General features: G+C 41.0%; 1 protein-coding gene across 1 annotated transcript in view; it reads right to left on the reverse strand.

The window, feature by feature from the left end:
* Positions 1-24553, reverse strand: part of LOC139179601 (cytochrome P450 3A24) — a 50700-nt gene extending 26147 nt beyond the window's left edge. The window contains exons 1-4 of the mRNA XM_070779222.1: positions 24373-24553; positions 18780-18873; positions 9933-9985; positions 7523-7622 (exon numbers count right to left, since the gene is read on the reverse strand). Coding sequence (XP_070635323.1) covers positions 7523-7622; positions 9933-9985; positions 18780-18873; positions 24373-24443 — 318 coding nt within the window. The 5' untranslated portion in view covers positions 24444-24553. The remainder of the gene's footprint in view (positions 1-7522; positions 7623-9932; positions 9986-18779; positions 18874-24372) is intronic.
* Between the last annotated feature and the right edge of the window lie 628 nt (positions 24554-25181).

Genomic DNA, 25181 nt, shown 5'->3' on the forward strand with positions numbered 1-25181 from the left:
GTAGCTACACAAACACACACACACACACACACACACACCTATCTGTCTTTATCTGTATTTATCTGTCATCTGTCTATATCATCTGGCCTGCTATCATCTATCTACACAGAAAAGCATGGATTTGCATTGATAATACAGGTGGTGACTCCACAGACTAGTTTCTCAGTCTTTGAACCTGTGACTTCTTCTCCAACAGTGAGAATGCCAGCTTCCATCATCCTTTCTATATTATTACTTGATCAATCTTCCTTTATGGACCCAATCCACAATGCATCCCTTTCCACTCACAATGCCCCCTCGCCTTATGGGCCAACCCCACAAGTGAGTATTCTGGGTTACCTTACCAGGGAAAGTGAAAGGGGCTCCCCTGATAGCTAGTTGGTAAAGAATCCACCTGCAGTGGAGTAGACCTCAGTCCAATTTTTGTATCAGGAAGATTCCCCTGGAGAAGGAAAAGGCTACCCACTCCAGGATTCTTGGGCTTCCCTTGTGGCTCATCTGGTAAAGAATCCTCCTGCAATGTGGGAGACCTGGGTTCAATCCATGGGTTGGGAAGATACCCTGGAGAAGGGAAAGGCTACCCACTCCAGTATTCTGGCCTCGAGAATTCCATGGACTGTATAGTCCATGGGAACATGACTGAGTGACTTTCACTTTCTTTTTTTTTTAATTTTAATTAATTTTATTTTATTTTCAAACTCCACATAATTGTATTAGCTTTGCCAAACATCAAAATGAGTCCACCACAGGTATACATGTGTTCCCCATCCTGAACCCTCCTCCCTCCTCCCTCCCCATACCATCCCTCTGGGTCGTCCCAGTGCACTAGCCCCAAGCATCCAGTATCGTGCATTGAACCTGGACTGGCATCTCGTTTCATACATGATATTTTACATGTTTCAATGCCATTCTCCCAATTCTTCCCACCCTCTCCCTCTCCCACAAAGTCCATAAGACTGTTTTATACGTCAGTGTCTCTTTTGCTGTCTCGTATACAGGGTTATCGTTACCATCTTTCTAAATTCCATATATATGCGTTAGTATACTGTATTGGTGTTTTTCCTTCTGGCTTACTTCACTCTGTATAATAGGCTCCAGTTTCATCCACCTCATTAGAACTGATTCAAATGTATTCTTTTTAATGGCTGAGTAATACTCCATTGTGTATATGTACCACAGCTTTCTTATCCATTCATCTGCTGATGGACATCTAGGTTGCTTCCATGACCTGGCTATTATAAACAGTGCTGCGATGAACATTGGGGTACACGTGTCTCTTTCCCTTCTGGTTTCCTCAGTGTGTATGCCCAGCAGTGGGATTGCTGGATCATAAGGCAGTTCTATTTCCAGTTTTTTAAGGAATCTCCACACTGTTCTCCATAGTGGCTGTACTAGTTTGCATTCCCACCAACAGTGTAAGAGGGTTCCCTTTTCTCCACACCCTCTCCAGCATTTATTATTTGTAGACTTTTGGATTGCAGCCATTCTGACTGGTGTGAAATGGTACCTCCTAGTGGTTTTGATTTGCATTTCTCTGATAATGAGTGATGTTGAGCATCTTTTCATGTGTTTGTTAGCCATCTGTATGTCTTCTTTGGAGAAATGTCTATTTAGTTCTTTGGCCCATTTTTTGATTGGGTCATTTATTTTTCTGGAGTTGAGCTGTAGGAGTTGCTTGTATATTTTTGAGATTAGTTGTTTGTCGGTTGCTTCATTTGCTATTATTTTCTCCCATTCTGAAGGCTGTCTTTTCACCTTGCTAATAGTTTCCTTTGATGTGCAGAAGCTTTTAAGTTTAATTAGGTCCCATTTGTTTATTTTTGCTTTTATTTCCAATATTCTGGGAGGTGGGTCATAGAGGATCCTGCTGTGATGTATGTCAGAGAGAGTTTTGCCTATGTTCTCCTCTAGGAGTTTTATAGTTTCTGGTCTTACGTTGAGATCTTTAATCCATTTTGAGTTTATTTTTGTATATGGTGTTAGAAAGTATTCTAGTTTCATTCTTTTACAAGTGGTTGACCAGATTTCCCAGCACCACTTGTTAAAGAGATTGTCTTTAATCCATTGTATATTCTTGCCTCCTTTGTCAAAGATAAGGTGTCCATATGTGCGTGGATTTATCTCTGGGCTTTCTATTTTGTTCCATTGATCTATATTTCTGTCTTTGTGCCAGTACCATACTGTCTTGATAACTGTGGCTTTGTAGTAGAGCCTGAAGTCAGGTAGGTTGATTCCTCCAGTTCCATTTTTCTTTCTCAAGATCGCTTTGGCTATTCGAGGTTTTTTGTATTTCCATACAAATTGTGAAATTATTTGTTCTAGCTCTGTGAAGAATACTGTTGGTAGCTTGATAGGGATTGCGTTGAATCTATAAATTGCTTTGGGTAGTATACTCATTTTCACTATATTGATTCTTCCAATCCATGAACATGGTATATTTCTCCATCTATTAGTGTCCTCTTTGATTTCTTTCACCAGTGTTTTATAGTTTTCTATATATAGGTCTTTAGTTTCTTTAGGTAGATATATTCCTAAGTATTTTATTCTTTTCGTTGCAATGGTGAATGGAATTGTTTCCTTAATTTCTCTTTCTGTTTTCTCATTATTAGTGTATAGGAATGCAAGGGATTTCTGTGTGTTGATTTTATATCCTGCAACTTTACTATAATCATTGATTAGTTCTAGTAATTTTCTGGTGGAGTCTTTAGGGTTTTCTATGTAGAGGATCATGTCATCTGCCAATAGTGAGAGTTTTACTTCTTCTTTTCCAATTTGGATTCCTTTTATTTCTTTTTCTGCTCTGATTGCTGTGGCCAAAACTTCCAAAACTATGTTGAATAGTAATGGTGAAAGTGGGCACCCTTGTCTTGTTCCTGACTTTAGAGGAAATGCTTTCAATTTTTCACCATTGAGGATAATGTTCGCTGTGGGTTTGTCATATATAGCTTTTATTATGTTGAGGTATGTTCCTTCTATTCCTGCTTTCTGGAGAGTTTTTATCATAAATGGGTGTTGAATTTTGTCAAAGGCTTTCTCTGCATCTATTGAAATAATCATATGGTTTTTATTTTTCAGTTTGTTAATATGGTGTATTACATTGATTGATTTGCGGATATTGAAGAATCCTTGCATCCCTGGGATAAAGCCCACTTGGTCATGGTGTATGATCTTTTTAATGTGTTGTTGGATTCTGATTGCTAGAATTTTGTTTAGGATTTTTGCATCTATGTTCATTAGTGATATTGGCCTGTAGTTTTCTTTTTTTGTGGGATCTTTGTCAGGTTTTGGTATTAGGGTGATGGTGGCCTCATAGAATGAGTTTGGAAGTTTACCTTCCTCTGCAATTTTCTGGAAGAGTTTGAGCAGGATAGGTGTTAGCTCTTCTCTAAATTTTTGGTAGAATTCAGCTGTGAAGCCATCTGGACCTGGGCTTTTGTTTGCTGGAAGATTTTTGATTACAGTTTCAATTTTCGTGCTTGTGATGGGTCTGTTAAGGTTTTCTATTTCTTCCTGGTCGAGTTTTGGAAAGTTGTACTTTTCTAAGAATTTGTCCATTTCTTCCTCGTTGTCCATTTTATTGGCATATAATTGTTGATAATAGTCTCTTATGATCCTTTGTATTTCTGTGTTGTCTGTTGTGATCTCTCCATTTTCGTTTCTAATTTTATTGATTTGATTTTTCTCCCTTTGTTTCTTGATGAGTCTGGCTAATGGTTTGTCGATTTTATTTATCCTTTCAAAGAACCAGCTTTTGGCTTTGTTGATTTTTGCTATGGTCTCTTTTGTTTCTTTTGCATTTATTTCTGCTCTAATTTTTAAGATTTCTTTCCTTCTACTAACCCTGGGGTTCTTCATTTCTTCCTTTTCTAGTTGCTTTAGGTGTAGAGTTAGGTTATTTATTTGACTTTTTTCTTGTTTCTTGAGGTGTGCCTGTATTGCTATGAACTTTCCCCTTACGACTGCTTTTACTGTGTCCCACAGGTTTTGGGTTGTTGTGTTTTCATTTTCATTCGTTTCTATGCAAATTTTGATTTCTTTTTTGATTTCTTCTGTGATTTGTTGGTTATTCAGCAGCGTGTTGTTCAGCCTCCATATGTTGGAATTTTTAATAGTTTTTCTCCTGTAATTGAGATCTAATCTTACTGCATTGTGGTCAGAAAAGATGCTTGGAATGATTTCTATTTTTTTGAATTTACCAAGGCTAGCTTTATGGCCCAGGATGTGATCTATCCTGGAGAAGGTTCCATGTGCGCTTGAGAAAAAGGTGAAATTCATTGTTTTGGGATGAAATGTCCTATAGATATCAATTAGGTCTAACTGGTCTATTGTATCATTTAAAGTTTGTGTTTCCTTGTTAATTTTCTGTTTAGTTGATCTATCCATAGGTGTGAGTGGGGTATTAAAGTCTCCCACTATTATTGTGTTATTGTTAATTTCTCCTTTCATACTTGTTAGCATTTGTCTTACATACTGCGGTGCTCCTGTGTTGGGTGCATATATATTTATAATTGTTATATCTTCTTCTTGGATTGATCCTTTGATCATTATGTAGTGACCTTCTTTGTCTCTTTTCACAGCCTTTGTTTTAAAGTCTATTTTATCTGATATGAGTATTGCTACTCCTGCTTTCTTTTGGTCCCTATTTGCATGGAAAATCTTTTTCCAGCCCTTCACTTTCAGTCTGTATGTGTCCCCTGTTTTGAGGTGGGTCTCTTGTAGACAACATATGTAGGGGTCTTGTTTTTGTATCCATTCAGCCAGTCTTTGTCTTTTGGTTGGGGCATTCAACCCATTTACGTTTAAGGTAATTACTGATAAGTATGATCCCGTTGCCATTTACTTTATTGTTTTGGGTTCGAATTTATACACCATTTTTGTGTTTCCTGTCTAGAGAATATCCTTTAGTATTTGTTGGAGAGCTGGTTTGGTGGTGCAGAATTCTCTCAGCTTTTGCTTGTCTGAGAAGCTTTTGATTTCTCCTTCATACTTGAATGAAATCCTTGCTGGGTACAATAATCTGGGCTGTAGGTTATTTTCTTTCATCATTTTAAGTATGTCTTGCCATTCCCTCCTGGCTTGAAGAGTTTCTATTGAAAGATCAGCTGTTATCCTTATGGGAATTCCCTTGTGTGTTATTTGTTGTTTTTCCCTTGCTGCTTTTAATATTTGTTCTTTGTGTTTGATCTTTGTTAATTTGATTAATATGTGTCTTGGGGTGTTTCGCCTTGGGTTTATCCTGTTTGGGATTCTCTGGGTTTCTTGGACTTGGGTGATTATTTCCTTCCCCAGTTTAGGGAAGTTTTCAACTATTATCTCCTCCAGTATTTTCTCATGGTCTTTCTTTTTGTCTTCTTCTTCTGGAACCCCTATGATTCGAATGTTGTAGCGTTTAATATTGTCCTGGAGGTCTCTGAGATTCTCCTCATTTCTTTTAATTCGTTTTTCTTTTATTCTCTCTGATTCATTTATTTCTACCATTCTATCTTCTAATTCACTAATCCTATCTTCTGCCTCTGTTATTCTACTATTTGTTGCCTCCAGAGTGTTTTTAATTTCATTTATTGCATTATTCATTATATATTGACTCTTTTTTATTTCTTCTAGGTCCTTGTTAAACCTTTCTTGCATCTTCTCAATCCTTGTCTCCACGCTATTTATCTGTGATTCCATTTTAATTTCAAGATTTTGGATCAATTTCACTATCATTATTCGGAATTCTTTATCAGGTAGATTCCCTATCTCTTCCTCTTTTGTTTGGTTTGGTGGGCATTTATCCTGTTCCTTTATCTGCTGGCTATTCCTCTGTCTCTTCATCTTGTTTAAATTGCTGAGTTTGGGGTGTCCTTTCTGTATTCTGGCAGTTTGTGGAGTTCTCTTTATTGTGGCTTTTCCTCACTGTGTGTGGGTTTGTACAGGTGGTTTGTCAAGGTTTCCTGGTTAGGGAAGCTTGTGTCGGTGTTCTGATGGGTGGAGCTGTATTTCTTCTCTTTGTTCAGTCGTGCTCCTTTCGAAGAGTTGGATTGCTTTTCTGGGTGCCTGATGTCCTCTGCCGGCATTCAGAAGTTGTTTTGTGGAATTTACTCGACGTTTAAATGCTCTTTTGATGAATTTGTGGGGGAGAAAGTGTTCTCCCCGTCCTACTCCTCCGCCATCTTGGCTCCTCCCCCTCTCGTGACTTTCACTTTCACTTTACCAGTGCCCAGCTGCCATCCCTGTGAACACCATCCCCTCCCTACTCAGTCTCTGATTTGGAGCCACTGTCCTCCTTCTCTGGCCCCACCCTGATGTGTGAGGCTGCCCACATTCTGTGGCCCACCTATGGGTTTAGGACTGGATAGTCCAAGAAGACATGACAGGCAAGGGAAGGAGAGGGGAAGGAAGGGGCAAAAAAGAGAAATGAAGAGCCATGTGCAGCTTCTGATACCAATGGAAACTGACCAGTGTGTGTAGCCTTTCTCCCCAGTCAACTGAACAATCAGCCGTCTTTTATTCCATGTTCATGGTGTTCAGGGAGTTTCATGAATCCTACCCTACTGCCTCCAACCCCACTAGAGCTGCCCAGCTAGTGCCACTGTTGATGCTATAAGACCCAGGATTGATAACAGCAGTCAATCTTTTTGGGTGGGCATGTGCAAAACATTATGACAGGCCCCTGCAGATGCTCAGATGCCTAAAGCCAGTCCTCACTACTGTCACTCGACTGCACTGACACACCTGTCCGCAGTTAACCTCCACAGCCACAAACCTGCACACAGCCAGGCTCAAGCCTGAGCACAGCAGTGAAGACCCAGCACAGCTAAAAATGAATAAATATTAAATAAACACATTATTTTAAATGGATAGTCTTTCCATAAATGGTGCTAGGGCAATTCAGACATTTAGAAGCCAAATTAAAAAAAAAAAAACTTAACCTCACACGTTACGGAGAAACTAACATAAAATGGGTTATAGGCGTAAATGTAAAACATAAAATGATTTAATGTTTAGGGACAAAATAGGAGAAAATCTTCAAGGCCTAGGGCTAGGTCAAGATATTTTGGACTTGACAACAAAGGCAAAATCCATAAAATGGAAAATTGATAAATCATTCATCAAAATTTAAAGAGCAGTGTTTGCTATGCTAAAGACCCTGATAAGAGGAAAAAACAAGCTACCTGCTACAACTATATAAGAATAGTAAGGAGGAGACTTGTAGGGATGGAATAGTTCTGTACATTGATTGTAGTGGTAGCTACACAAATCTACATCTAGGACACATTTCACAGAACAAAACATACACAATGAGTGAGCATGAAACTGAAGAAACCACAATATGCTCTGTGGATAGTATGAATGTCAGCTTTCTGCTTTGAAATTGTAGACTAATTAATCAATTTATTGCCGTTGGAGGAATCAGGATGAAAGGTACCTGACATCCAGCCTTTCTGTATTTTTCTCTTTTGACAATATCCTGTGAATCTGTAATATATTTCAAAATGCATATCTAATAAACAAATTTTAAATTAAAAAAATGGATGCCTACCTTCCGGTTTGTGAAGACAGAATAACATTCTTTCACTAGTACTGTTTTGATCACATCTGGATCTGTGATAACCAACAGAGGATGTTTACCTTCAAAAATCCTGTGTGGGGAAAACAAAGCTGATTAAACTTAATAAGCCATTTTCTGCAGCTGGAGCCATACCTGGAAGTCCAGATGTTTATCTTAACATTACATAACCCATCCTTCTAAAGTTATCATTAAAAATACCATGAAAACACTGCTAATTCTAGGTGGTAAGTATATGGGTATTTCCTGTATCATTTTCCACAATTTTTATAGGTTTAATATATTTCATTATCAAGAAGGAAGTTAGGTTAGTAAATAATTGAAGGAAGTAAATTATCTGAAAATTAAAAAATAATTAAGGGGAGTCCATCTACTCAGTCATTTTTTAAGATATACCCAAAGCATGAAAATGCATATAATATTAGATGAAAACTGTAGATACAGCTATCATAAATATGTAACAATATATCTGCAAATGGAAGAAGATTTGGAATGCTCCACAACTGACAGTGGGATATGAAAGATTTTTTTGTCCTATTTTCTAAAATTTGCTTACTAGTTAATATTTTTTAAGCAAATATTTTAAATAGTGAGATATCTTTGGTAGCATCAAGTTCAGGAGAATTTGAACAAAAGGAAAAAGAGAATGAAAAAGATCAGAGAAGTATGTATAACTCATCTTTTAAATATTTTCTTTTCATTACATGGGTCCCGTGGGCCTCAGGCTCCATGTCGGTGACATCCATCACCAGCAGGGCAGGCCCACGTTTGACCCACCTATCACACAAAGCTGACTCCTCAGATGTGACATGTCACTGTTTGACCTGATCTCCTGACTATCAGGATGCCCATTCATGGGAATTGGCCACTGGAATGAGGTTTACTCTGGGTTATTTACTGTCTTCTGACATTTTGGTTTCATTATCAATCACTTGCAATGGCTAGAACAAATTGGAAGATTTTCCACATGTTCCCTATTCCTCCTTTAATTTCACAGATGAATCTCATATGGTTTCATGATCACATATAAAAATTGCAGAGAAACACTGCACTTACTTCTGCCCATTTCCAAAAGCTGTTCTAAAACTCAGAGGGTGTAATTGGGTGTCAAGAGCATTTAGTGCTGAAGCAGTGACAGGAGGGATTGAGGAGGCACTTAATCTGCTCTTCCACCTGACTGAGTTATTATTTGTATGATTCCCTTCTTCCCACCATGGTTTTGCAACAACACTTGGGTAGAGAAGAGATAGTGGTTTGCTTTATATTCATGATGTCACTCCAGCCTTAATAATTTCTCTCACTAACAGTTACAATCAGGTCTTTGAACCCACCTCAGATCATAGTGATTCAGTGTACTGATGAGTGGGGTCAAAGTCTGTATTTATAACAAGCTCTCCCAGGTGCTCCTCATACATCCATGCATGAGAACCATTTTCTAAAAGAGAACTGGGATCCACCATGAAAAACGGACTCCAGCCCGAGCTCACAGGTACTAAGCGTTGGAGGGGCAGCTGGAGCTGGGCCAGTAGTGTCCCAGTGCTATGTATTCTTTCCACTCAAGCAGGTTGACATGTGGGGCCATGGCAACTCACAGGTTCCCATGGTTTCTGAGGGCCTCATGAGAGGAGATGAAGAGGTCCGGACAGGTAGAGCCTCTGCCACTTGCTGTTGGCAAAGAAGCACCACAAGACACCTCTCCCTCTGCTCTCACCAAACCTCCAACAGCTCCTAAAGCCCACCTGACAGACTGGGTTAGATATATATACCCTACATCTCCTCAAGGTCAGAGAAAAACAGTAGATAAAACAATCATTGAATACAATTCTATTGGAAAATCTTACCTGAAAATTAAACAAATTCCATACATGTAGAGAAAGTAAAAAGCTGAGCAGAAATGATTTCCCATTATGTTAATCTATAACCCTCATCTCTTTTTCCAAAAGGACATATTAAATCCAGAGTTTAAATAAAGGATATTGGGTTTAAATTAAAAGGTAATCATGTGGGAAAGGGTCATAAGATACATTTATGAGCACATATTAGAATGTTCTGGGATAATGCATTTTATGCAATTAAAGGTAACCTAAGGAGAGAAAAATGAAAAAGGGGAGGAAGAGTGAGATCCTGGAGAGAAAGTGATGCTAGGAGTCTCTGGGCCTCAAAGTCTGGAGAAAAGTGACGACCTGTGGTCCTCCAGGCCTGATTCAGACTGTGGACCTGGATACCTGGTGGCCTTCATGATCTCTGGTAGAAAAAACCTGCAAGCTTTACAGCAAATGACTTCATTCCAAGAAGCTCTGGACTGAGAGTGCCCTCCACACCACCAGGGGAGGGCAGGATTATTATAACAAGTGTGTCCGATGGGAGTTTTCAGAATACTCACCCCCACATTTTCCCATACTTTTTAAAACATTCTTCATCAAACTCACAAACACCCTATAAGGAAAAACAATATTACATTATTAATATCCTGTATTGAACCCTATCTCTAATTCACAAAACTACTATTTTTCACTGGCAGTTGGAGGGAAGTTCTTTTTTTAATATAAATTTATTTATTTTAATTGGAGGCTAATTACTTTACAATATTGTATTTGTTCTTATTCACAAATGTCTTAAGGGGAAGGAGGGAAAATAGAGGAGATATTTGAAACCGACAATTTAAAATCACTCTTGAATATTCTTTGAATATTATAGACACTAAACACTTACCCTGTCAGTGAATACTAATTACTCTTTGTCTTCCTGAAGGCTTTTCCTTGTGCATGCGTTGTCTAAAATCTCTTCATCTCTAATCCTCCATGGACATGTGACAAAACTGAAGCTGAGGGAAGTAACAGATTCCTACACACACTTTCATCTCCTAGTTAAGCAGCCTTTTCATTTATCTCATGGGCTCTTTCTAGAATTCTAGCAGAATAAGCAAGTTAAAGCACTAGTAACATCTTTTAATCTCACAGATTTAAAGAAGTCTAAGGGGTGTGTGTTCAATGAGAAAGTGAGTGAGTGACTGAATGAATGACAAATTGGACATACCTCCTAGTCTTCCAGCTCAACACAGAAAAAAATGGGGAGATGCCACAACTATACAAGGAACAGTGCATTTTAAACACCTGGCTTGATAGGAATAACCAATTAAAAAAAGGATATAGCTCCCTTGCTAAGACTAGCGAGGGGGACACTCTCCATCCCCCTTCTGATGTCTATGTCAGAAGCTTACTCTGTCCCTTTCTGTACTTTAAATAAATCTCTGCTATGCAAAAGCTCTTGAGTGATCAAGCTTGGTCCCTGGTCCAGAAGCTAAGTCTTCTTCGGAGATCATGAATCTGCATTGTTCACATTAAGCTATCATCTTGGGGCTTGCCCAGGATCTTCAGGACAGGGTAAGAACATTCAAGAGCTCTAGTCTCTCTGCTTTCTCAGTATACATATTTTCTGCTTTACTTTTACTAACTCTATGGTTTGCTTGTGTGAATGAATGACATGCCCTGCACAAAGCAAGTGATGAGCCCTGCTCTGCAGTTTCACGGTGCCTCGTAATGACTGAAGGCAGATCCAAAAAGGGGAGCCTTGTCAGGGGTTTATACCACCTGTCAATGCCAAGAGACACCCAATGTCCCTGTAAAGGGAGTGGCCAGAGGATGGCAAAGTGTGTGGACAGAACTTTCCTTTCTTGGTCATTTTTCCTGGTCCCTTTGACCACTTTGTAATTGCATGGGGAATCAGAACTACTAACCTAATCTGTTGGGTCATAGACTTTGAGTAGACTTAAGATTCATGCCGTTACTATGTACTTTCACTTAGACCCCAAGCTTGGTAGTCATGGAAGTGCCTGGTCTTGCTAGGAGCCAAAAGCTACAAGAGCAGATTTGGGAGCAAGACAGAACTTTAACTCCAGGAATGTCTCTCAGGCTAAAGGTCACTCTCTTGGCTGCCTCAGGGACCAGCGATCTGAAAGTGAGTCTTTGTCATGGCTGTGCCTCTGATCTATGTGGAGAGAAGCACTGCTGCTGACCATGAGGTTTTTGAGGACACAGATTGGGAATTGCAGGATCTGGTCAGATTGGAAATGCAAAGGGTTTCTTCCTTTAGTAGTGGACCAGAAGAGGCTCTCGGGTGGCTTCTGTCTCAACTCCTTAGATATTCTTTCTGTGGAATCTGTGGAAATGGACTGGAAGGATTGGTTCTAGTAGCTTGAGGACAAAAATCACTTTTTCCTCGCTGGCCGACCCTTTTGCTATCACATATACTGGCGTGGTGACACTCAGAAAGGACATCTTGGTTGTTGTTTATCCCTTTATGACCACCATTTCTACTGCAGTCAGGACTGTACTCAGGAATGTGCATAGGCACAGGGAAGACGGATGCTTCCCCTAGTAGTCCTAGCTTGGTAAACATTTTGGGAAACTACTGTGACAAATCAAAGGTTGTGGTGGTATAGAACTAGAAATCAATTTGGGATGCCATCAGATCTACCCCTGGTGCATCTCCACCCCATCTCAGTGGTAGAACCGGAAGAGGTGAATCAGGCTTCTGCATTGGTAAGGGACAGACTAAGTCCGACCAGGGAAGGAAAACTTCGGTGGAAAGTCTGTCTACACTCCCATCTAGAGCAGAGAGGGACGCCTTCGGTGGAAAGAAACCATGGCTGTGGATGCTTCTTTTTTCTCTCTTATAGATGGGAACTAACATTTCCAAAACCACTCCTTTAAAATCTATTAAAAAAAAAACAAAAACAAAAAACTAGGACAAGTTTGATCCCTAGAGTTTAAAAAGACATGCCTGATCTTCTTCTGTGATACCAAATGGCCATAGTATCCTTTGGAAGACAGGGAACACTAGCCTGTTGAAGAGTCTCTTAATTACAATATTGTTTACAATTAGATCAGTTCTGTAGAAAACAAAGAAATGGGTGGAAGTGCCATATATGTTGCTCTTTATCTCTCTGTGAGACATGCCAGACTTGTGTCCTAAGGGTACAGACTTGAGTGTGAAACCTTCAGCTCCCTCCTGTTCTCTTACTTTGCCCCTGTATCTGGGGCTGCCAACTGAACAGGCTGAGAATCAAGGCACCCTTCCAGGAGAGCTTACCTCAGTCTCAGTAGACTATTTAGAGGATATGTCTTGGGACAGATGCTGATTCCTGACTTGAGAGCTCGAGTTTTGGGGGAAGCCATTACTTTTGGAGATGAATGGCTTGGAGGCAAGGGGAAAGAGGGATCACAAAATAGCCTTCCTCCCTACTGGGAGCCAAGTCGTTCCCATAACAGAGCCACTTTGCCAGATGTATTCTTGAAGGACTCAAGAGAGCATATGCTAAGACTTTAAACTATGCTAAGTTAACTAACATAGAATAGGGAGAGAAGGAAACTCCTGGTAAACTCTTAACAAAGATTATGGGAGGCTCTCCACATGTTTACTGACATTGATCCTGAAATTACAGAGGGAGAAATGATCTTAAAAGATAGATTTCGGGGATACTCTTTCTACCCCCTTCTGATGCCTATGTCAGAAGCTTTCTCTATCTCCTTTATACTTTAATAAAACTTTATAAAAAAAAAAAAAAAAGATAGATTTCGGAGAGTGTTTTGCCTATGTTCTCCTCTAGGAGTTTTATAGTTTCTGGTCTTACGTTTAGATCTTTAATCCATGAGTTTATTCCTGTGTATGTGTTAGAAAGTGCTCTAGTTTCATTCTTTTACAAATGGTTGACCAGTTTTCCCAGCACCACTTGTTAAAGAGATTGTCTTTAATCCATTGTATATTCTTGCCTCCTTTGTCAAAGATAAGGTGTCCATATGTGCATGGATTTATCTCTGGGCTTTCTATTTTGTTCCATTGATCTATATTTCTGTCTTTGTGCCAGTACCATACTGTCTTGATGACTGTGGCTTTGTAGTAGAGCCTGAAGTCAGGCAGGTTGATTCCTCCAGTTCCATTCTTCTTTCTCAAGATAGTTTTGGCCATTCGAGGTTTTTTGTATTTCCATACAAACTGTGAAATTATTTGTTCTAGTTCTGTGAAGAATACCATTGGTAGCTTGACAGGGATTGCATTGAATCTGTAAATTGCTTTGGGTAGTATACTCATTTTCACTATATTGATTCTTCCAATCCATGAACATGGTATATTTCTCCATCTATTAGTGTCCTCTTTGATTTCTTTCACCAGTGTTTTATAGTTTTCTACATATAGGTCTTTAGTTTCTTTAGGTAGATATATTCCTAAGTATTTTATTCTTTCCGTTGCAATGGTGAATGGAATTGTTTCCTTAATTTCTCTTTCTGTTTTCTCATTATTAGTGTATAGGAATGCAAGGGATTTCTGTGTGTTGATTTTATATCCTGCAACTTTACTATATTCATTGATTAGTTCTAGTAATTTTCTGGTGGAGTCTTTAGGGTTTTATATGTAGAGGATCCTGTCATCTGCAAACAGTGAGAGTTTTACTTCTTCTTTTCCAGTTTGGATTCCTTTTATTTCTTTTTCTGCTCTGATTGCTGTGGCCAAAACTTCCAAAACTATGTTGAATAGTAATGGTGAAAGTGGGCACCCTTGTCTTGTTCCTGACTTTAGAGGAAATGCTTTCAATTTTTCACCATTGAGGATAATGTTTGCTGTGGGTTTGTCATATATAGCTTTTATTATGTTGAGGTATGTTCCTTCTATTCCTGCTTTCTGGAGAGTTTTTATCATAAATGGATGTTGAATTTTGTCAAAGGCTTTCTCTGCATCTATTGAGATAATCAAATGTTTTTATTTTTCAATTTGTCACTCATTATCAGAGAAATGCAAATCAAAACCACTAGGAGGTACCATTTCACGCCAGTCAGAATGGCTGTGATCCAAAAGTCTACAAGCAATAAATGCTGGAGAGGGTGTGGAGAAAAGGGAACCCTCTTACACTGTTGGTGGGAATGCAAACTAGTACAGCCACTATGGAGAACAGTGTGGAGATTCCTTAAAAAACTGGAAATAGAACTGCCTTATGATGCAGCAATCCCACTGCTGGGCATACACACTGAGGAAACCAGAAGGGAAAGAGACACGTGTACCCCAATATCCATCGCAGGACTGTTTATAATAGCCAGGACATGGAAGCAACCTAGATGTCCATCAGCAGATGAATGGATAAGAAAGCTGTGGTACATATACACAATGGAGTATTACTCAGCCATTAAAAAGAATACATTTGGATCAGTTCTAATGAGGTGGATGAAACTGGAGCCTATTATACAGAGTGAAGTATGCCAGAAAGAAAAACACCAATACAGTATACTAATGCATATATATGGAATTTAGAAAGATGGTAACAATAACCCTGTATACGAGACAGCAAAAGAGACACTGATGTATAGAACAGTCTTTTGGACTCTGTGGGAGAGGGCAAGGGTGGGATGATTTGAGAGAATGGCATTGAAACGTGTATAATATCATATATGAAATGAGTCGCCAGTCCAGGTTCAATGCACGATGCTGGATGGTTGGGGCTGGTGCACTGGGACGACCCAGAGGGATGGTATGGGGAGGGAGGAGGGAGGAGGGTTCAGGATGGGGAACACATGTATACCTGTGGCAGATTCATTTTGATATATGGCAAAACCAATACAATATTGTAAAGTTAAATAAAATAAAATAAAAATAAAAAAAAGATTTCTCACTCAGTCGGCTCCAGATATCTGCCATAAGTTATAAAAACTGGCATTTGGACCAAATCAGTCTTTAGAAAAACTGTTACAGCTGGCTCAGACAGTATATTATGGTAAAGAATATGAGAAAGAAAATAAGAGGGGAAAAAAGAACCAGGCAAAAGACTGAAGCCCCAACAATGGCTGTTAGACCTGCTCTGAAACAGCCTGAGAAAAATGCCCAGATGGACCCAGGTGAAAAGGGATGGGCTTGTTATTACTGTGGAAAGAAGGGGCATCTCAAGTGGGATTGCCCTCAGGCATCTATGCCACCCCCAGCTCCATGTCTGGTCTGAAAAGGACCATACTGGAGAAGAGACTGCCCTCTAAGGTGTAGGCCCCAGGGGTCGGACTCTCAGGACAATCAGGACCAAAGGTGCCCACACAAGCTTCCACCCTAATTACACCTGAGGAACCCTGGGCATTAATAACTGTGGGGGGCCAACCAGTCGATTTTATTTTGGACCCTGGGGCAGCTTTCTCTTTGCTCACTGAAGCCCCTGGTCTGCTTCTGTCAGAACGAGCCAAACGTTATTATTTCAGTCATCCTTTAAGCTGCAACTGGGACTCTGAGCTGTTTTTCTCACGAGTTTCTAATCGTGCCAGAGTCTCCCTCACCCCTTCTGGGGAGGGATATACTGAACAAAGTCCAGGCCTCTGTTTTCATGAATATGGAACCCGTTCTTTTAACTGAAAAAAATGTAAATCCTAAAGTGTGGACTGATGGAAAAACTGTGGTCGAGCACAAAATGTTGTTCCTCTCCTTATCAAGCTCAATGACCCTCACCTATTTTCATATCAAAAGCAATATCCATTAAAACCTGAGGTTAAGAAAGGGTTAAAGCCTATCATTGAAAATTTAAAGTAACAAGGGCTATTAATTCCCTACAATAGTCCACGTAACACTTCTATTTTGGGTGTGAAAAGGCTCAAATGATAAGTGGAGACTTGTTCTAGATATATGAATAATAAGTGCCTAATTCTTATACTTTATTGTCTGAAATTCCTAAACAAGCCATATAATTTTCAGTGACTGATTTGAAGGATGATGCTTTCTAACATTAAACCTATATTAAATCATCCTCTACCTATGATTTTAAGACAATTGAGAGGATTCTTGGGCATTACAGGCTATTGCCAAATTTGGATTCTGGGTTATGGGGGACTTGCCCAGCTTTTAATGAGGGCTCAAACTGCCCCCCAAAAAAGGGACTCTCTCTATGACAGACTGTTTTTGCATACAGATACTGTCATAGATCCTAAAGCCTTAGAATTAACTAACTATGTGACTCAGCTTTTCAACAGACATTACTAGAACTCTGGGAGGTGACCCCTGACCCAGCCTCCACATTGGTCTAATTTCTGGGTCTGTGGAGCACTCCCCCTCCTAATCAATTGAAGGCTTCCCATGGTGGGTTTCTCCACTTCAAGGAAAGGACTTTCTTCAACTCTGCAAATATCTTCATGAACAACAATCGTATGTGATGCCTCTTCTTGATCTGATGACATCTAACAATCCTAAAATGGACTGGTGTAACTATGGACATAATGTAACTTTTAATTTTGATTATGTTTTAACTTGGTTTAATGACCATTTTGCCTTATATCTATAACTATGTAACTGGATTTTTTTCTAACTGGCTGAAACCTCTTAAGTTACAAATGGTTGTTCAAGCTCCTATGAATGCCACAGGCTCCTCAAACTATTACTTGGGGTCCCTGAATCAGACACCCTCAACATGAGGGTTAGGAGAATATGTTGCCTCAACAATTTAGGGACTATGCCCCTCAACAGCAGGAAGTAGTTATGGGATGAAAATGATGCCCCTTTCCCTTGCAACATAATTCTCCTAAAAGAAAAGGTTGGGGAGGGGGGGATGAGAGAGTCAGTTCCTAGGCAGGCTGATAAAAAGACCAGATTCCCCAAGGAGGAGAAAGGGGTCTGAGGCTCTCAAGGAGAAAAGGACAAATATTTTTTTCTATATTACTTTGTCTTAGTGAATATGACAATGTATCTTGCTCGAGGACATGTTTCTCCTTAGCAAGAACCTTCTGACTAATCTTGTTATCTTGAAACTTGTAAATTGTGGGAGTGGGTCTGGTAGGACCTTTACAAACTTGAGACATTCTTTTGATGTATTGTAATAACCAATTTAAAAAGTATACAGCTCCCTTGCTAAGACTAGTGAGGGGGGCACTCTCCATCACCCTTCTGATGTCTGTCTCAGAAGCTTTCTCTGTCCCTTTTTATACTTTAATAAAACTCTGCTACACACACATACACACAGGACAAAAAGACCTGGCCTGAGTTTTTACTTCTATAACTTAAAAAAAAGCCTGTCCCTAAGTTTCTATCATGATATTTAATGCTTTAACAAGTAAATGAAAGTCTCAGAAATGTGAATTGGGGTGCATCTACTAAAGAGTTCACCTAGGAAAGGTGGAGAGAAAATTACTGCTTCTTCAGATGGAAAAATGTTCAGGAAACTCTGAGGCAGTAACAAGACAGTGAAGACCTCAGTTGGGAGAATCAGGATCTGAGAAACAAGCCTCATGTCTGCAGGACAGGAAATCTAAGCCAGAGAGCAGCCTGCACACGGGGCTCTGCCTCTGCACATCTGAATGCAGTTCATGACCTTCAGTTCAGGGGCCAGGCCCTGGGGAGGCATCAGAGCTGAATGAATATCAGAATTCACAGTCCATCTGCCACCTGCTACATTCCTTTCAGTTAAATTAAACTTCTAATAATTTTGTCAAATCATATCATTTCTAGTGATTTTTGTATATGTAATTCTGCCTTATTTTTAAAAACTCCACAATTTATTTAGCAGTTAAGTATCTGAAGCAAATAGACAACCACCATGTTGTCTCAGTTACACTAATTCCCTGCTCAAACTCATCCATGAGGTGCCCGCTTTGAAAGCACAGAAGAAAAGCAGAAAGCTTTTGTTCCATTTTTCATATCCCAAAAGATGTCATGTGTAGCAAGAGGTAGAGCAGAAAAAGCGAGGAAAAAAAAAAAACAAGCTGCAGGCACTAGCAGTTCTTGAGAGAATCCAAGTATGTGCAAATTACCTGATACATTAAAAGTGAAGCATCCAAGCAATTCAGGAGAAAGGAGAAAAAAGAGTACCCAGAGCTTATGCTACCAACAGGATACATCTGACTGTACTGTACGCTGCTTAAGAGCCACGACCAGGCATCCCTTCATGCTTCTCTCCTGACAATTAGTAGGGCTGTGCTTTGCTGGGAATCTGCACCTGGCAGAGATAAGACCCTCTTCACAAAGCTTACAAGATGGAACTTCAAATCCTGTGCTGACTCAGCCAGAGAGTTCAGCTGTCTGAGGAGGCAAACCTGAGGCTCCTGACAGCTGACAACAGAGGCCTCGGGTAAAGAGGGCATGTGTGGGTGGGGCCTACAATGCCATTTCTGGGAAGTAAGAAAACTCTCCACTATCTCCTGAGGAGGAGAATTTTTACTATGCAACTCATCTGGGATTTGCAATAAGAAGCAAAAAAGGGACATCAAACAACACACACCTTTCGGTAGGACAGAACATTTCCAAAATAAGGCAGAGGTCTTGGCCCAGGAACTCCCAGCTTCTTAAATAGTCCGTGTGAATAAGTTCCATATCTATAAAGTGAAAGAGAAAATCCAGGTCAGGGATTGTGGAATGTGTGGAGCTGGCCAGTCACAGACTTGGAACTGGAACTGTCAGCCTAGAGAGGTAACATGTAGGCGATAAATAATAACAGCAATTCCAAAAGCAATAATTACTTTCATTCATCATCTTCTTTCCCTCTTGCACAGTGAGATAATATCACTTTCACCATCAAGTGAAATCTTGAAGGTCCTAATCCTAGATTGGATGCTTGATAAATATTTAAATTTGAGAGCTCCTGAGAGGTGTAGGCTATAATTCCTCCAAAAAATTCATTCATATGTATTCAGCAAGTTAACTCTTCCATGATTTAGAGATTCTCATTCTAGATACAAAGGGGAAACTTTTCTTTTCTGTATCAAACATGAGACTTTGGTTAACTGCATCTGCCCAATGACAGAGTTACTAGAGTCTACCTTGGCATTGTTCTTATCTTTCTCCTTTCCTCTATATTGTTTTGTTGTTTAGTCACTCAGTCATGTCTGATTCTTTGTCACTCTATGGACTGCAACATGCCAGGCTTCCCTGTCCTTCACTATCTCCTGGAGTTTGCTCAAACTCCTGTTCATTGAGTCAGTGATACTATCCAACCATCTTATCCTCTGTCTCCCTCTTCTCTTCCTGCCTTCAATCACTCCCAGCATCAGGGTCTTCTCCAGTGAGTAAGCTCCTCCCATCAGACCTCCCTCCATGCTGCTGCTAAGTCTCTTCAGTCATGTCTGACTCTGTGCGACCCCATAGACAGCAGCCCACCAGGCTCCCCCCGTCCCTGGGATTCTCCAGGCAAGAACACTGGATCTGATTCTTCTTAACTCTGTCTTCACAAGCTGGCATTAAAACAAGCACAGTGTTCTTGTCTGTATAATGAAAACTGTGTTCAAGACTTCCACTGCCATCATAGAAATTGAGTACCTTTCAGCTACACCCATGACTCTGTCACCAGGCAATTTGGTTGACTTGAACTACAAAAAAGGGTGGTTGACCCTTTTGTTCCCTGAAACTGTATAAATGAATCAATGACTAAAGGATCCATCTCCAGACCATTCCCCACCTCATGGCATCTGGTCCTCCAACCACCTGCTAAGCCCAGGGCCTGAAATACACTCATTTTTCTGAAGATTCTCAATCATAAAGCAGCTAGATTACTTCCTCTGCACTTCAACTATCTTAAAAACCAATCAAGCTGGTGCTCCCTATGCCAGGCCTACCTGCAGGTTATTCTTCATGTATTATGTGTGCAAGCTCACAGTTCCGAGTTGTGGATCTTTGCAAGCCTGCTCACTCTGGTGTTCCTGAGAGATGACAGAGTGCAGGAAAAGAGAGGCTGAAGGAAGAAACTGCCATCGATGGTTTAAACATGAACTTGCTAGGCCTCCAAGGCTAACTCTCTAGAGGCAAATTAGTAAGGTATGGTTGAAAAGCATGCTATGTGTAAATGGTTCATCATGCCCTATGGGCACTTTCAACAAAGAGATATCACGGTTCCCAGTCTTCAGTTACCTTTCCGTGTAGAGCAACAGACTTTGTGTGACCAAAAATGAGTGACCATAAAAAACTCCAGAATACTGGACTAAGCTCCTCTCTCTCCTTCTTTGGAAGGTAGCCTTTAAGGTAGCACAGGTTCAAATCTCTGTAGAAATCTAGCGGTCTTAAAGTATGTGATAAGAGAAACCCAAAAAATTTCAGGAAAGTACCTATGTTGGAAGTGCACACAGAGGTACCTTGGCCAAGTGCAGTCGGCTATATCTCTCTTTCCTCCAAAGCAAGTGGAGGAGGTGTGGGCACCAATCACCACAAAAGAGATGGCCTGGGCTATTCAAACCCCAGTTGCTTCCTCTGTCTTCACAAACAGGGCAAGTCAATGTCTGCTTCTGAACCTTCAGTGTGCTGCTGCTGCTGCTGCTGCTAAGTCGCTTTAGTCGTGTCAGACTCTGTGCGATGCCATATATGGCAGCCCAACAGGCTCCACCATCCCTGGGATTCTCCAAGCAAGAATGCTGGAGTGGGTTGCTACATAAACTCAAAAGTGATGCCAAGCAATTGAGTGAACATGTTGGCAACACTGGTCCCACAGAGAGCTCTGGTATAGTGTCTAAATTCACATGGTTCCACCAAGGCAGCAGGTGGACTGAGTGAATTATTTGGCTTCTTTCTAGCTCTTTACTTTTTGGTTGGTACAGTAATGCTATTTTGGGTAAAAAGGAAGGGGCTAAAGATAAAGCCAACATTTTTATTGTCTTTACATCCTGTCAGCCTAACAAGAGCATTGCCTGCAGCAGCTGATTCCTGGCTGCACCAGCACCTTCTCAGGCTACAGGGATGTTTGCCTGGTGGGACACTAGCTGGTACCAGCCCCACTGTCAGACGGACCACACACAGTGTGACTGAGGTTGTGTCTTGTCCCCAGGCTTCCAGCAGATGAGATGCCAACCCTGTTGACCTTCTGTGGGACCAGGTCTGAGGAATAACTCTAGGGGGTCTGCTCTGAGGAAAGAGGAATATTCTCCCCTCCATCCCGATCTCTTTCTGGATGCCTCTCATATCATCACCAGCTCCCAGGCATGTATACTCATCTGCCCTGAAGACTAAAATAGCTTGCTGGACATGCATATTTAAAAGGGTATATCACAGGAATATTTTACTACACTAGATTCATATTCCAGGCATTATTCTAGAGGGCGAATTTATTTACATACCTTTCTAGGTGCTGGAACACCTAGAAACAGTCCTCTTTTGTCCTTCAGGGAAAAACCACATGCTGGAAATACTCATATTGATTTTGAATCCCATGGACAGAGGAGCCTGGTAGGCTACAGTCCATGGGGTCGCTAAGAGTCAGGCACGACTGAGCGACTTCACTTTCACTTTTCACTTTCATGCATTGGAGAAGGAAATGGCAACCCACTCCAGTGTTCTTGCCTGGAGAATCCCAGGGACAGAGGAGCCTGTTGGGCTGCCTTCTGTGGGGTCACAAAGAGTCAGACACAACTGACGCGACTTAGCAGCAGCAGCAGCAGTACTAAATAGAATGAAATTAAACTGTACCAATTAATTTTATAATAATAGACAGAAAATATGTTGCTGAAATACCTTAAATTCCTAATACTTCTTTCAAGTAATTAAAATGAGGTTAATATTACCCACATACATGTCATCATGATTTACTACACTTAGTGAAAATGAAATTGACACAGAACCTAAATGTGATTTGTAGGGGTATCTCTCTAATCACTCATTAGAAATAACTCCTCTCCCAATCCAATCCATGATACCAGAATCTCAACATTGAAAGGAATTTTTCTGCTAGATGGTTTTGATTCAACCTCCTGTGCCACACTTATACAGGGAAAATAAAATCCAAATTGGACTCTGGGGCTTGTGCCTCTTGTAGGCTTAGCAGATGTCATATCACAGGGAAAATAAATATGTACATTGATTCTAACCCTTCCAGAGATTGAGAGAAAAGGTGAAAGAAATGAATATAATTTCAAGATTTTTACCAAGTCTCCTCAGATCTTAAGCTTTCTCATTTGGAAACTAGATAATTTCTGCAGAGTACAGGGTGCGGGAATTGAGTCTTAGGAAGGGATGCCCTGAGGAGGGGCACAGAAAAGGGGAAGGTCTGACCATGAAAAAAAGGGTGCTCAGTCTCAGGCCTCCCAAAAAAGTCGGGGCGCACCCCATGCCTTGTGTAAATAACACCTGGAAGAAGGGTCCGGAGCAGGAACTCCTGAGTGACAAAGGGGCCGATACTTCCTCATGTCTCTTGCAGCAGGTACAGTCAGAGAGACTGAAACAAAAATCCACGTTGATCCTTGCCTCCAGGATTCCCAGCCATGGGAATCAGTAAGGACTATGCTGTACATGGGCCTGTTGGGGGCCAGAGTGAGGTACTCCGCCCGTGACAAAGGTCATGAGGAAGGAGGCTCGACATACGCAAAGGCGGGATTGAGCCTCAGGAGTCCCCCTGGAACTCCTCGAGCATCTACCCCCATAACCAGAGCCTGCCTACTTTACTACTTTGTGCTCACCTACACCTCTGACTTTATGGGGGGCTGTCCCCCACCACCTCTTTTGGAGAAGGAGTTAACTTAGAGCTCCAGTTTATAATAATTCCTGGGCGTGATAAGAGTGTTTTAACCTACAAACTCCTCTGAAGGTTCTCTGGCCTGCCTGACAGGCTTGTCCGGCCACATGTGATCGCTCACAGCCTCCCAACCGTGAGAGGCACAAGATGCTTTAAACCTTCTAAAAACAGGTTCCTTAGAAAAGTTAGAAAACTATTAGTATAAGTATAATGGGCTAATTAGAAATTGTGTTGGTGAAGGGTTTTTCATTTGTTGAGCCAATGTTTGTTGCTAAGTCTCCATATCCCCTGCCCTTACACACATTAATGAATATATAGAATTAACCTTTGATATTAATCACGTTAGACCTTAGGCTAAGTAAATTCTTTCCTTAACTAAAACCCACTACACCCTCACCCTGTAGGAATGTAACTTTATTTGGGTGGCGTCTGTTTTGAGAATAATCAGCCCTGGAGAAATAAGTGTCCTGATTGACTGACCACTGTCACAAGGAGAGGGTCGTAAATTGTCAGCAGGCCCCCCTGGCCAGAAGATGATGTAACACCCCTAAGACCTCTGTATACATTTGTATGAAGCACCTGACTTTGAAGTCAGGACTGCTGACCCCGCGTGACTTTTGCATAACATCTCAGTGTATAAAAGTAGACCATGGAAAATAAAGAATTGGGATCAGTTTCTCGAAATACTGGTCTCCCCATGTCGCTCTCTCTCTCACTCTGGTTGAGTCTCCATCTGGAGCGCGGAACCCACCATGCTTACTAATTATGCCTGGGCTTCTAAGATCCGACCGGGGAGGCCTCAGTGTCTCCTCTCCTTCGGGAGAACGGAAGGACGCCTGCGGCCTACGTAAGTGGTGCAAACTTCTTGTCTTGAAGTTTTATTGGTCTCCCGCGTAAACCAAGCTACTCAGCCTCTTTTCTCCACTGAATTTTCCTACTGAGCTATCCTCATCCTATTACTCTTTATATCTTTGATAAAATATTTAAATAAATAGGTCGCCGACGCCGTCCCCGCTTCGAATACCCTGGATCAGCCGGGGCAGGTCCCTGGCATGGGCCAGTTGTTTTTAATTTGCCCTTGATGGACTCTGGTTGACTACTCTAGGTCCACGCAAACTGGCAGTCAATCAGAGGGTCATTCTCAGGAGCAAATAATGTCACAAACCCTCCTAACTATGCTAACAGCAACTCAGGAGTAAAGTTAACTCCTTCAACAGATGTGGGTAAGATCGATGATAATAACCCATTTGGTGCCCATAGCACATGATGCTTGAGCAACTTCCCCTCCATTTACTTTGAACTTTAAAAAACTAAGGGAACCCCCTTTCCTGATTAGCACCCCAAGACCTAGGTTTTAGAAGAGATGAGCCTAACAGTTACTCACAGATAAAGGAGCACCAGGCTGATAGACAGGAGAACCCAGGTTTCCATGGAAAAGCTTGGGATTAGCTCCATGGCCACTTTCTTGGTGATTCCCTCCTCTGAGTTTCCTTTCAGCTGTGTGTGCTGCTCTCTGCCTACCTCTCAGTGTGAAGCTTCTGTTCACATTAGGTGGAGATTCAGTGCGGTTGGGAGATTTATGTGCTTAGAAAGGAGTTGGAGCTGGAGCTGCAACCAATAGAAGAGCCACCTGGGCTCCACCTGTAGGAGCCCTCTCGGCCTTGGTAGTTGGCTGAGCATCATACACATTACAGTTTGACCTCCCTTGAGTTCATATTCTGTAGGAAATCAATAAACAACTCAATCAGTGTTAACAGTAAGCCCAAAGGTTACAGAAACTCAAATAAAGCCACTGGCTTTAATTCTCCTCTCGACTGCCCTGTCTCTAGGGTTGCCTGCAGTCCAAAATGTTTGAAATTGTTCAAACAAGATGATGGTGGCAGTGTAGTTGCCAAGTCGTGTCCCACTCTTTGTGACCCCATGCACAGTGGCCCGACAGGCTCCTCTGTCCATGGGATTTCCCAGGCAAGAATACTGGAGTCAGGTGTTATCTCTTTCTCTAGGGGGTCAAACAAGATGGCTGTACTGATTGTTACTGTTACTTATATGATTTTTTTTTTCTGCCCAGGAATGCCCCTGTTTCCCTTGTAGGCTCTTAATTATGCTTCAAAATGAAGTTCAGACAGAACATCTGTGTTAGAGATTTCCCAAACAAACCTCCTTGAGCAGATATAACAATTTCATCCTCTGGGG

Source organism: Bos indicus, chromosome 25 (genome assembly GCF_029378745.1).
Source record: "Bos indicus isolate NIAB-ARS_2022 breed Sahiwal x Tharparkar chromosome 25, NIAB-ARS_B.indTharparkar_mat_pri_1.0, whole genome shotgun sequence".
Taxonomy (NCBI): domain Eukaryota; kingdom Metazoa; phylum Chordata; class Mammalia; order Artiodactyla; family Bovidae; genus Bos; species Bos indicus.